This window comes from Mus pahari, chromosome 2 (genome assembly GCF_900095145.1).
Source record: "Mus pahari chromosome 2, PAHARI_EIJ_v1.1, whole genome shotgun sequence".
NCBI lineage: Eukaryota > Metazoa > Chordata > Mammalia > Rodentia > Muridae > Mus > Mus pahari.
The window spans coordinates 80,179,957-80,194,394 of record NC_034591.1 but is presented as its reverse complement, the minus strand read 5'-3'; the positions used below and the strand labels follow the sequence as shown (position 1 = coordinate 80,194,394).

The 14,438-nt window shown below is 35.9% G+C and overlaps 1 protein-coding gene across 1 annotated transcript in view; it reads right to left on the bottom strand.

Moving 5' to 3' along the window:
• Positions 1-14,438, bottom strand: part of Ccser1 (coiled-coil serine rich protein 1) — a 1,089,958-nt gene that overhangs the window by 492,118 nt on the left and 583,402 nt on the right. Inside the window, exon 9 of the mRNA XM_021190473.2 lies at positions 4,667-4,744. Within this exon, the coding sequence (XP_021046132.1) occupies positions 4,667-4,744 (78 nt within the window). The remainder of the gene's footprint in view (positions 1-4,666; positions 4,745-14,438) is intronic.

Genomic DNA, 14,438 nt, shown 5'->3' with positions numbered 1-14,438 from the left:
ACCTTACTAAGGATGATATCCTCCAGATACATCCATTTGCCCAAGAATTTCATAAATTCATTGTTTTTAATAGCTGAGTAGTACTCCATTGTGTATGCTAAATGGTCTCTGTGCTAATCTGACTATTCATATCCCAGTACCGTGGCAATGATAACAAAATTCTTTTACTGACAAAGAAATTCAAAGTGTCTTCAGAAGAATATTATAAGAGGGTTTCTCAGAGTCACCTTCTTTCCTTTTACAAGTCACAAAGCTCACCCCTATCGGTATCAGTGTCCCCGTGTAACTCTTCTGACACTATCAATACTCAGCCTCATACACAATCAGCAGCTCTTTCCCGTGTCTCCTCTTTTCACAATACACCTAGAACCTTCTGATGTAGTCCATCATTTCTTCATTTGTTATCTATCCTTAGTTCTACAGATTAAGTAACTGCACATGTCTGAGGCTTTTCAGTGAAAGTTTCCAGGTAAATAGTGATATCTGTTGAATATGAATTCAAGAGATTTTCAAAATTATGTTATAAGACCAGTAGTATTGAATAAGCCTAGATTCTGTGTCATGTGTTTCCCGTTAGAAATTGTAACCAATTTTTGAGCATTTAATGAAAACAATATGAAAAATAATTGTTTGATTAAAACAAAGCTCTATAAATCTTTAAATGCATGATTTTATGTGTAGGTATATAAAGAAATACCTGCATTGAGTGCACATTAACAAATGGAGCATTTGAAGATAGACTCTATCTATCTATCTATCTATCTATCTATTTGGTAAATTCCATGACTTATAAATACACATGTTCTGACAATGAATGATGAAGGCAGCAGCGTAGCCTAGCCTGGAAGATTTAATACAATACAGGTTGTTAGGAGCCAATGAGAATGCTGAACTAACAGCTACACAATGGAGAAAATATATCAGCCTGGTAAACAAATAACCTTCCTACATTTAAAATAGGGCTGATCAACAACCATAGTAAAAGCCAAGCACCTGCAGCACTGTCCCAAATGAGACAGGATAAACTTGTCCAATATATTTAAGGGATATTTGTACACTAACTTCCAGTAGAAGCTCCAAAATGAAATCTAATCAAGCCAGTAAATGTTTTAAACTACACAGAAAAAAAGAACTGAGAAATTCTCTCAATGTCTTCATGTATAATGTAAATGTTCCTATTATATTTCTAAAGCGTAAGTCTGGACTGGATCAAAAATATGAGTGATTGCACAATCTAGCCATTTTTAAATAGTTAAAACCATTAGTAATACATAAACTGATCATAACAACTTAATACTTGATGAATTATCTGGTAATTACACATTTTAAAAGTGATCAAATGTTAAGAATGCAATTGTAGTAAACACTTTCTATAAAAAAGTTTAAAACACATAAATGGAAGTAGACCTTTTTTCTTAAAATTCTAATACTAAAAGACAAATTTTGTGAATTATTCTGAATGAAATGAATGCATTAATTTAAATGAAAATTTACACTTAAAATAATCATATTTGTTAAAAAGCAACCTTTTATAAAATATATCAAGGAAGTAAAATATTTCTTTAAGATATTAAGTTAACAAAGCCTTGAATTTTCTCCCTAATATTTAAGGCCTTTCCTGCTAAATTTATCTATTCACACTCAAATGTTTTAATCAAATTATTATTTGCAGTAGCTCTCAAGCTTCCAAATATTTACAGGAATTCTTTGAGCTGTGGGGAAACCTTTGTTTATATAATCAGAAGGATGTCAAACTGTTGATGTGGTTTTAGAGTAAGCCCTGCTGTGTCCAAACTCTACCCACCTATCTTCCATGGGTTATCAACATCACAGGTGACACCTAAGAAAGTATTGCTTCTCAAGAGTCCTAATAAAATTGCTTCATGTAAAAGTTTATTTTAAAAATATTTAGATTAGTCTATGGTAGTCTTTTGTTAATGTATTTCATTCTGAGATCATATGAATTCCTTTCTTATACAGAATGTGCAGCAAATGTCATGTCCTGAATACTAAGGTGACTAGCCTTTTTTTAGTCTGACACTAACCCATCTGACACATGATCACATTTAATCCATAAAGAGCAATTGGTGATTGATATTGCCAGTTTTAAAAACCAGGTAAGAAAACATAAGAACCAAGGATGATATACAAGTTTCTACAAAATACCCTCTTTACTGAAAAGCTCTATCAAAATTATGAATAGATGTAACATATGTGTGTGTTTATAAAATTCTAACGTAAAACAATTTTAGGAAAAAATATAAAGAAGATATTATAAAACTACTAATTCAAATGCATTTGAATATATTCAATTATTTACATATATGAAGCGCAGTTGAGAGGTGGTACTTCCTGTTCTTCCAGAAGTGTGAGTGAGTCACATGTGCTCTATTTGTTATAAAATTCATGGTTCTAAATTATTTACAGTATGTCTTTTCCCAGCTTTCCATATAGAAAGTACTCTACATCTTATGCATGTAGCTAAGGACAGTTACTCTCTTAAGGCTCCAGACAGCTATTTATTTGCTGATTCTGCAGATTCTATTATATAATAAGTGACTAGGAGATGCTTAGCATCAACATGAACAAAGCACTGTCATGTGCTATCAGTCTCCCAAACTGTAACAAGTGCTTGCAGTGGGATACTTTGAGAAAGTATCTGCCAGAAAGTATTCTGCCTTGGCCTTAAGTAAAGAGTGGATTGAACTTCATCATATAAGAACAATAAGGACATTAAGCAAAGTACCATGTACCTGAATCCTTTTTAAATATACATTTACATATTTAGAAAACCAAGTACCATGATGAATTGTGCCAAAAAGAAAAAGAATATGATTCATCAGAGAGACTTTCAAAAGAAGCAGCAGATAGGTAGGTTCTCGCCAGCATTTACAATGCGTCTTAAAATCTAACAGTATTTGAAATGTAACTGAAGTAAAAACCTAATAAAAAAAATTGGAAAAAAAGTCTAACAGTATTGCACAAACGTTCTGGTGGTTTTATTTGTTTGCTTGTTTGTTTATGTTGAGTCACTAAGCCAGTAAGAATGGAGGTTCCTAAAATACTGCTTCCCAAATCAAGTAAAAATGCACAAGTGTGTTCCTTGTCTTTGTATTAAAAATGCATAACATCCTAGGTACTTCACAGATTTCACAACACCAAAAAATTTCACCTTCCTGGGGGCAATTCATTTAAAAATCGAGTGTTTTGAGGTAGCTGGATTTTAGGCTAACCTGCAGTGCACATGTGCTTATGATGCATATTGCAATACAGTTATTGCATAAAGCAGATCATGTTTTTACAATTCTTTTTGAAATATATCTGAATGCTAGACTTAAAATACGCAGATTATTATCTAAAATAAACGCTGAGGTTACACTCGAAGAACTGATACATACATACACATTTGAAATGGTTATATTGGGAAGGATGAGTCCCATGAAAGAGATAAACAGTGTATTACTTGTGGTAAGCTATCTTAATATTGTAAAACTTTTTTTCCTCTCAAAACTGAAATTAACAGCATGTACATAACTTATAAAAATGTGCTAGAAATGCTGCTGTAATAATATTAGTATCTGTAGAATATTTAAACATGTAGATGGAAAATGTGAAAATAAATATTGCATTAGAAAATGAGAAATATAGAAAATTCCCAGGAAAAGTATAGCTTTTAATACTTTTAAACTAAAATTACATTTTAACAATAATTTGTGCTAGAATTCAAACTGACTTATTTGGTTAGGTAGGCATGTATTTAGTACATTGTTTAAAATGCTGTGGTTGTTTACATAGCAACACAAGAATGGCATCTACTTTTCTGTCAACTGTTATAAAATACAAATATAAACACATCATTTCTTTGAAATCTTCAGAAAACTTAAAACAGCATGTATCCAATTTCTTATCAACAAATTAGTGCTTTTTTCTTACTCATCACTTCTAATATAAGAAAAAGGTTCTCACAATAGATAGAAATGAGTAAGAGAATCCCTTTATATTTTAGCATAGGGAGTATAAAGCCATGAACTTCAGCAAAACACAAAATTTAGATTTATGTTTAAGAAAAGATTGTTAATTCGATCTGCTCTGCAAAATCATACGCGGTTTCTATAAGAATATTGGGTTATAATACACTTTACAATACTATCAGCAAATATTTTACATTAATAAAAATTACTAACTTTTAATTAAATTATTTGCATTGCCTACACCAAAGCCCAAAAGCTAAAACATTATTGTAAAATAGCTTGTGAAATTGGGGGGGAGGGGCGTTGTTTTTTATTTCACTTGCCTGCATGGAAAAATAATGCTTGGCCTTAGGTTATTGAAAATATAGCAATCTTATTAAATTGCTAATAAATAAATTAACATTTTCTTTAAAACAAATTATCTATTATTCTTCTGCATGTTTCTTCTATGTGCCTTAAAATTTACTAGCTCAGGAAAACACGTTAGAAATGTTGGCTTAAAAATAATTAATAGGAGTTTGGTATGCTATTGATGCCTGGAATTATCCTTCTCAACTCTCCAAGATGTTTGGGATTTGTCTGTGAATAAGCAATGAATTAACTCAGGCAATGCATGACACTGCTACAGCATATACAAGTTGTGGAAGTCTGTAAACCAATAAAGAAGATAAAACTGGTTTCATATAGCTACTTACATCACAGCCTAGAAGCTCAGTCTGCGTGGATTTATCTACTCTTGAAGCAAATGCCTTCTGTAAATGCTGCACCTTTTCCTACAAAGTAAAGAAGAAACAAGAAAAAAATCACAATGATAGTGAGCTATATGTTTCTATGCTAATATATTCAATTGGCTAAAACTTAATCTCTATTTCATGAACCACTGTGTGTGCCTGTACATTCAAGTAAGGGGGTTTTCGTTCTTGTTGTTTTGTTTTGGTTGTGGTTTTGTGTTTTTTTGAATTAGTGTAAGTATTTACAGCTTAGTTCCCAAGTCATGAGCATCCCACATTGCCATCTTTTCTTCTAGTTTAAGAGTGACTATGGTGCTTTTGCACGAGGAATGTTCCACATCATCTCAGGCATTTGCACATGGTTGTCAAAGTGGGTCTTATAACTGAGCAAGATTGGCACATTTGTAGGTTACAAGGAAGAATCTACTGATAACCTCAGCTACAACAGGAAGGTGAGTTATTTTGGAGCCAACTTCCAAATGGAAATGAGTGTGACATGGAGATTTCCTTGGGAAATAGAATTCATGAAGTCAGAGAGCTTACTACAATGATGGGCCTAAATGGCTACAAGTGTAAAATGGGTTAAGGAGTGTGGAATGAAAAATCAGTGGAGAATGAAGCCAGTGAATGCTAGGTCAGGCCAAAGGACTGTACCAGAGGGACAAGGCCAGACCAGAAAGGACAGAACCCTGCCCGATTCCAAAGTAGTATCTTCCAAATACTATTTATGATTAAAGGCCAGAAACATATTTGAGATAGTTCCCAGCATACTGATTGCATTTTGTCTGTGGCATCACGTTATGTTTTAAAAGAATTCACAGCAAAATAAGAGAGAAAGGGGCATCTGAGGAAATGCAAATGCAAAGGTCTGAGCCACCTGTACTTTGTGCTACCCTCTAAACCCTCAGGGTAACCAAACAATTTCTCTACCTGATTTAGAGGATGCTGGAAGGTTAAACTGATTTAATTTCTCACAGATACCTTTTACAAATAAATCTATAAATGTGATTATGTAATTGACTTTAGCTTTTCCTTTCCAAGCAGTGAGCAATTAAATATTTCTCCTTTTTTGCATTTTTTTAGATATTTTCTTTATTTACATTTCAAATGTTATATCCTTTCCTAGTTTCCCTTCTGAAAATTCCCTATCCCCTCCATTCCCCCTGCTCCCCCAACCCACCCACTCCTATTCCTGGCCCTTGCATTCCCCTATATTGGGGCGTAGAGCCTTCACAGGACCAAGGGCCTCTCCTCCCATTGATGACCAAGTAGGCCATCCTCTGCTACAAATATAGCTAGAGCCACAAGTCCCACCATGTGTTTTCTTGATTAGTGGTATAGTTCCAAGGAGCTCTGATGGTACTGGTTAATTCATATTGCTGTTCTTTCTATGGGGCTTCAGTCCCCTTCAGCTCCCTGGGTATTTCTCAGACTGAATTAAAACACATGGATTAGATTTTTAATTTAAAATTAATAAATCATATGTGTGCATGAATTATAGAAACATGGATAGATTTTGTAGAGTGAAAAATGAGATGAAAAGATGTATCATGATTTATATTTGCTGATGATTCAGTTACAAAACGTATATTGGTATTGAGTGTTGTGAGCAAGTACTACTTGGTACAAGTTCATTTGTTGTTTTTTTGGTTTTTTTTTTGTCTCTTTGATTGTTTTGTTTTGTTTTTCCCTATCTAAGTCTCTGAGTGATTACATTGCAAATTAGAGGTAATATGTTAATACAGTAAAAAATAACTTTCATTATAATAAATAAGTACATATAAGCCAAATAAATACAGCTTTTAAACTTACAGAGAAATTTAAGCTACATTTACATTTTCTTTGCTACTCTAATATTTACCACTGTAATTATTACTACTCACGGCATATGCAAATAACTCAATATAGACTAGATGTCAGGCACTGTAGCAAGTAATATGTTCAATTTATCCACATAATCGTCATTTTAGAGATATTGTTGTCACTTTAGAATATGAAGTAAACACTGAATTAAAATAACTCAGTCATCCATCCCATCATCAGCCACCAAACCCAGATATTATTGCACATGCCAGCAAGATTCTGCTGAAGGGACCCTGATATAGATGCCTCTAGTGAGGCTATGCCAGGGCCTGGCAAACACAGAAGTGGATGCTCACAGTCAGCTATTGGATGGAACACAGGGCCCCCAGTGGAGGAGCTAAAGAAAGTACCCAAGGAGCTGAAGGGGGCTGTAACCCTATAGGTAGACCAACAATATGAGCTAACCAGTACCCCCTGAGCTCGTGTCTCTGGCTGCATATGTAGCAGAAGATGGCCTAGTTGGCCATCATTGGGAAGAGAGGCCCCTTGGTCTTGCAAACTTTATATGACCCAGCACAGGGAATGCCAGGGCCAAGAAGTGGGAGTGGGTGGGTAGGGGAGCAGGGGCGGGGGAAGTGTATAGGGAACTTTCGTGGTAGCATTTGAAATGTAAATAAAGAAAATATATAATAAAAATTGGGGAAAAAAGAAAAAATCACACAAGACAGTAAGTAGAACTGAAATTTTAAATCTTGCTGTCTTCAACCTTATTGTTCTTGTACATAACGATATTCCAACTGTGAAAAGCTGTGAAGTATTTTTTAATCTCTATATCATATATCCAAGGAACATACCAAATATATAATTCCTGCAGACACTGTGCAGCTGGTAATTGTAGGGTGGTAATAAACTATTCTTCGGGTACACTTGTTTATATTATTTTACAAATTTCACTAAGTTATACTTCTCTGTGGAAGGAATGTAAGTTCACCTTAGATTTGGAAATGCATTTCCTGTAAAACATACAATTCCACAGAATACTTACTACCTCAAATATGATGAGCCATTGATTTTGCAGGAAGAGTCAGAAGTGAAGGATAAGGTTAAAGTTGACTTATTACACAATTTTGAGGGGGCAGCAATGTGGAACAGCAAACACATAAAAGCCAAATTTAGAGAAAGTATACAATATGTTTAATACCATGATATGTAATCATAGTACAATATTCTAAAATAATGTCTTTATTCTGTCATACTCTAGACACAGACGTGTGTGTGTGTGTCTGTGTGTACATGTGTGAGTGTGCATATGTGAGTGATAAAATGGCTTTTAATAGTCTCTTGTCTACAATGCATGCTATCTATGTAAAATGATAATTTCACACGCCAGCATCATCTCTGTATTCCCATTCTGAGGTTAATTTCCAGCCCTCACACGTAGTTTAAAATCGCCCATAATACTAGTATCAAGGATCCAAGACCTTCCTCTGACCACTGCAGGCATCCGGAATGAACAAGGTACACAGACACACACACAGAGACACACACACACACATGATAAATAAATACAAAAACATTAAAAAACAATTTTGTAAAAAAAAAAAAAACCTTCTCTCTATATCAATAACAAATGCATTAAGAAAGAGATCGTTGAACACCTCTGCTCTCAAAACAAAGAAAATGAAAAAACAGAGAAATCAAAATATGTAGTTAACAAAGGAAACTCTAGAATGAAAACTGTAAAACTGAAGACAGAGACTGGGGAAGAACATAGGGAGATGGAAAGACCTCTTATATTTATGGGTGAACAGAACTCATAGAATAAAACTGTACATCCTATAAAAGGCACAATTAACAATTTCAATGCAAACCCAAATCAATCAAAATATGCACAACATTTTTCACAGAAGCAGTTAAAAGAAGTCCTAAAATTCATACCACACAAATACACACGCACATATCAATACTCTTCAGATATCCACACCAATCCTAAACAAAATATTAATGCTGGAGGGATTACTATACCATATTTCAAGCTAAACATGAAATCTATCTTAATAAAACCAGCATGATACTGACACAAAGAGAGGCAAACAGATGAATAGAACAAAACAGAAGTCCCAAACAAGAGTACAGTTAGTTACAGCATGTGATATTTGGCAAAGATGCCAAAAATGTACAGTAGTGGAACAGCAGCATCTTCAACAAATGGTCGAAGTAAATCTGGATGGATACCCATATCAACCCATATGCATGGGCGGTCTTTAAATTTTATGTTTTCTGTTTTTGCTCTCAATCTTTGTATTTCAAGATTTGTAATTTTCCTGGTGATCTCCTGGCTTAGTTTTAGTCTTTAGTTGTATCACTTTTTTAAGGTACTGTGAGCAGCAGCAATCCTATGATCTCTTTTTCATTGTGTTTGCAATTGGTATATAGAAAGGCTATTAAATTTTTAAAAGGTTGTAGCTTAAAATCTGTATTTATTTATAAAATACACATATATTTGAAATGTGTTTATATATACTATATGTGTGCCTGTATGTTTAAATGAACTTATGCCACTAAGGGTAATAAAAAATTATTTTCTTAAGAGACATAGACGAACAATAACCTTAGTGCCAAACATGCAAACCTCCAGTAAATTTGTTGGTTTGCGGGAATCCAATAGACTTCTCAAGCTAAATATATACTTTGTTGCTTCTCAGAACTTTAAGGAAAGATGCCACACAGGATACAGGACTTACAGGAAACAGACTGGAACTGACCTGAAGGCTCCTCCCTGAGGATTCGCTGTCATCTTGCCTAGAAATGCTATGCCTGCTGTCAAAGGTGAGTGAACATTAGTCCTCCATAGCTATAATGCCTATGAACTATAGCAACCGGCCAGCCTGGCAAGATTTCTCCAACAGTACATGTGTGACATATATATCAGGAGGCAATTAACATTTGTCTCAGTGGACATAAGGACTGTTCAATATAAGGGAGTTCATGCCTAGTACAGTCAACACTACCATGGACCATTTCATAGACACCCAGAGGGGAACCCACAACTATTTTCCTAAATAGTTACAAATTCTCACTCCATTCTAAATACTTATATCAGCAGATAAGCATAACCTATAGCCCTCATTTTAAAAAGCTTTATGTTGCAGTAGATTAAGACCATTACAGAAATTCACAACTGGTCAAAATATAGAAAGTAATTGATTCAGGAGAATCTAATCCCATTTGATATGAATACAACACAACTTCTTCTCTTAGGTTCAGAAAACATTAGAGTAGGGAGTGGGATGTTTATAAAAGCAACAAGACTAAGATATCTTTTGGGGATAGCATTTTCTTTATATTATAGAGAACTGACCACCCACAAATGAAACAATATGGTTGCCTATGTAATACCTGCTCAATGGCACCAGAAATTGACTTGCCAATATACAGTGGGTAATCCTAAAAGGCCCCATTAATAAATGAAGATCTACTAGCTACTAGTGATTCTCAGAAAGGAAAAAATTGGTCTTCTTTAGGATAACTCTAATCTTAAGTGGCCAAACCTAAATATATTACACCTATGAAAAACAATAAATCATTTCAAATTAGTTGTGTTTGTGTGTGTGTGTGTGTGTGTGTGTGTGTGAGAGAGAGAGAGAGAGAGAGAGAGAGAGAGAGAGAGAGAGAGAAAATAAAGTAGAAACCATGAAACCATTGTGAATCTGAGAGGGACTGGAGGGGTACAGAGTTGTTGAGGGGGTGGTGAAAGTTTATGTAAAAGTTCATACTCAAGAATGACATTCTCGCACGGTTTTGGCACACACCTTTAATCCCAACACTTGGGAGGCAGAGGCAGGTGGATTTCTGAGTGGCGTCTTGTGAGGCTATGCCAGTGTATGGCAAATACAGAAGTGGATGCTCACAGCCAGTTATTGGATGGAGCACAGGGCCCCCAATGAAGAAGCTAGAGAAAGTATCCAAGGAGCTGAAGGGGGCTGCTACCCTGTAGGTGGAACAACAATATGAACTAACCAGTACCCTCTGAGCTTGTGTCTCTAGCTGCATATGTAGCAGAAGATGGCCTAATCGGCCATCACTGGGAAGAGGGGCCCCTTGGTCTTGCAAACTTTATATGACCCAGCACAGGGGAAGGCCAGGGCCAAGAAGTGGTAGTGGGTGGATAGGGGAGCACGAGCAGGGGGAGGGTATGGGGAACTTTCAGGATAGCATTTGAAATGGAAATAAAGAAAATAATAAAAAAAAGAAAAACAAAAAAAAAATTTTTTTCAAGAAATTTAATTGAAATAAGTCTAAGTCTAATTTTAACTTTTATATTTTATATTTAAATTTCATACATTGCATATGTCTATTCAATGCCAGGGGAAAATGGCAAGATTAAAATGATTTTTTTCCTTTTTATTTATGCAGTAATTACAACACTTGCCACTGAAGTAGTACTGCAAAGAGGCAAGCATCATGAGATAAAATGCTAGAAAGACATGTGGGAAAGACCATAAACCATGTTTCTTAATGAAATTTTAAACATGAAATTAGATCTGATTTACCTCAAGTATAAAACCTGCCTCAAAATATATTAAACAATGGTTACATGAGAGGTGGCTTAGCAGTTAAGGACACTGTTCTTCCAGAGGACTTGGGCTTCATTGCCAGTGAGTCACAATCAGTTGTGATTCTAGTTGCATTACAGAAGATACCATGACTTCTTGTCTTGGCAGGCACCAGAAACACAGGCCCACATGTAGGCAAAGCACATATATAAAATAAAATAATTGTAAAAACTTTTAAAACTTAAGTGCTGGATTTCAGGACAGGAATTCGAGCAGGGACAAAACCTGGAGGAAGAAGCTGAAGCTGAGCCCATGGAGGAAGGCTGCTTACTGGCTTGGAGCCTACATTCTGATAGAACCAAGGACCACCAGCCCAGGGATGACATACCCACAATGGACTGAGCCCTCCTCTATTGATCACTAACTAAGAAAACTCCTTACAGCTGAATCTCATGGAGGCACTTTGTTAACTGAGGTTCTTCTCACTCTGATGCCTCTAGCTTATGTCAAATTCACACACACACACACACACACACACACACACACACACACACACACACACACACACACACCATTCAGTGCAGGCCTCGAACTTACTCTGAAGCCAAGAATGACCTTAAATTCTTGGTCATTCTGCTTCTACCTGCCAATGCTGAGATGGTATATTTGTGCCCAGTATGCCTCACCTTTCACTTACTTCAACTAGGAGTTGTGTGGCCTTGGTCTGGAAATTAAAAGGTTCATTAATTTTGTTATAGTCCCCCAAAAGAGAAGAGAACAAAATGTTTCAAGACACTGAAGTAGACTATGATCATTTGAATAAGGCCTACAGTGCATGACAAATATTAAGACAGACAAACAGCACTGTTTCACACTAGGAATTTTGAGAACAACAATTATGATGCAGTGCTTTGAGAGATGCATATGATAGCCACTGCGCACTCTTCTGTGTACCTTGAGTTTGAAGAACAAACCACTTTTGTTATCCCTGGTTTATAAAGGAGTATTTGGAAAGAATGGTTTTAAACTAGGAAGATAGATTTCTAAAAAGTTTAAAATAATGTGAACACTACCTTTAAAAAGTATAAACTTAACATAAATCTAGAGGTTATAATGATGGAAACAAAATAATGTTAATAATGAAATTGAAAGGAGGATAAACGTTAACTTTTAAAATGGAAAAGCAATGTAATTTATTATAAGAAAATCGACACAGTGTGGTGGATCAAGCTTAGTCCATGAATTAATTAAGTGGGTCAGAGGAATTTGAACATCATCATGTGACTGATTTTGATGTCAATAATAATAATCATTTACATAATAAAATGCAAAACTGAAAGAGAAAATCACTGGGCTTGCTTAATGATACTAAAGCCAGGGAGTGCACAGGGAGGCAAAATCAAAACCATAAAGCTCACATCGATTATTTTTCCTCTGTTTAATTAGCATGTACAAGTAAACACATCAGAAGAATCAGAAGAATGAGAACAGCAGCCAAAGAAACAAACTTCTTCAAATGAAACTTAAATTTTCTTGGAACTAGCAAGGAGACAGGACAACTTTTCAGTTAAATCCAGTCATAAAACAGCAACGTCCTTGATGTTCAAACCTGGTCATTCTGTTTTTCAGGATACAGGAGTAGAACTCTAGGGCTGATCTGCAATGACCTCAATGACCTAGTGAAGATGATGGTCTGGAATGTGCAGAACTTAATAAGAGCAAGAAGAACAGGGTCTTGTACACATGCCTCAGAAGAGGCTGTTGTCAACTATTGTGGGTCAGATGGATACATGAGCAGATGCTAGAAACTCTTGAACTACAAGGTGTCTATGCCTTTGAAATGTGACTGCCTACATGGGACATAATCATTTTCATGATCTCCAACCATGAGCAGTGGGACCTCTATATTTTCTACTTTCTCTTTCCCAGGCTACTTAATTCTGTGCTACCCGCTCACTGGGGAAAGATGTTGGAAAATCTGTTCTGGCCCTTGTTAATATTGTTTTTGTTTGCTTTTACAGACACAGGTGCCACACTTTTGCTTCTGTGATGTAGAATAGAGATCCCTGTTCAGTATTTTACCATCCTTTACTTTTTGAAATGAAAAAAGAAAAGTTACAGAAAAATAAGAAGAACCCTTTCAAAACCATCAACAGTGAACACTATGATTTAAATAAATATTGGTATCAGCTATATCTTTCAATGACTTTCAGTGACATCGCAAATCTTCACAATGTCTTCACTGCCCTTTGACTTAGGTATAAGTACCTTCTGTGTCTCACAAGTCTCTGCCTATGTGCAGAGGATTCTGTGAGGCTAAAGGAGGTGGCACAAAGGTCAAGTGTGTCTTTCCTCATGACTATACCCTAACTATTAAGAACCCTGGGACCAGGGACCATTGCAGTTTGGCATCTAATTATATCAGTTCTGAGGATTCAAAGTAAAAGACATTAGTGACAGAGTGCTGGAAGATTATAGAGCCTATGTATTAGTTAAGTTGCTCACACATATACTCAGGCTTTAAAGGAGATAATACACTGTATACTAGGTTATACTAGAATCTAGTATATACCCAAGGCTGGCCCTCTCTGTATTGTTAACTTGCTGTACAGAATACAGTGGTGTAACTTATAGAATAAGGTAACTGAAACTCAGAAAGGCAAACATCTTATGTACTTACATATAAGTAGATAATTGTTGTAAAGTAAAGGATAAACATGCTACAATCCACAGACCCAGAGAGGCTAAGTAACAAGGAAGGCTGCAGGTGGAGGGCATATGGATCTTCCTGGGACGAAGAAATAAAATAGATATCATAGCTGGATGGGAAGGATGGGGTAAGAACAGGAACAGGAGGGATCAGGTGGTTGGCGGATGGAGGAAGAGAGTACTTGAAGAAACAACTGGGACTGGGAGCATTTCAGAGATGAGCTAGAAATCTAGTGTGATGGAAATTCCCAGGAATCTAGAGGACTCCAAGCAATAAGACTCCAAGCAATCTAAGATTCCAAGCAATAGGGGATTACGGAGCCTGAAATAGTCATCTCCTGTAACTAAACAAGACTTCCAGTGGAGGAATTTGGACACCAATCCAGTCACAAAACCTTTGACTTACACTTTGCCCTGCCTACAAGATATGCTGGGGAAAGGGTGGCACAGAAACTGGAGAATGGTCAACCAATGACTGGTCCAGCTTGAGACCCTTTGAAGTGTCAAAGCCCATGCTTGACACTGCCTGGAGGACCAGAAGCACTTGGATACCAGGAATAGAACAAAATAGGAATGGCGAAGAAGAAGAAGAAGAAGAAGAAGAAGAAGAAGAAGAAGAAGAAGAAGAAGAAGAAGAAGAAGAAGAAGAAGAAGAAGAAGAAGAAGAA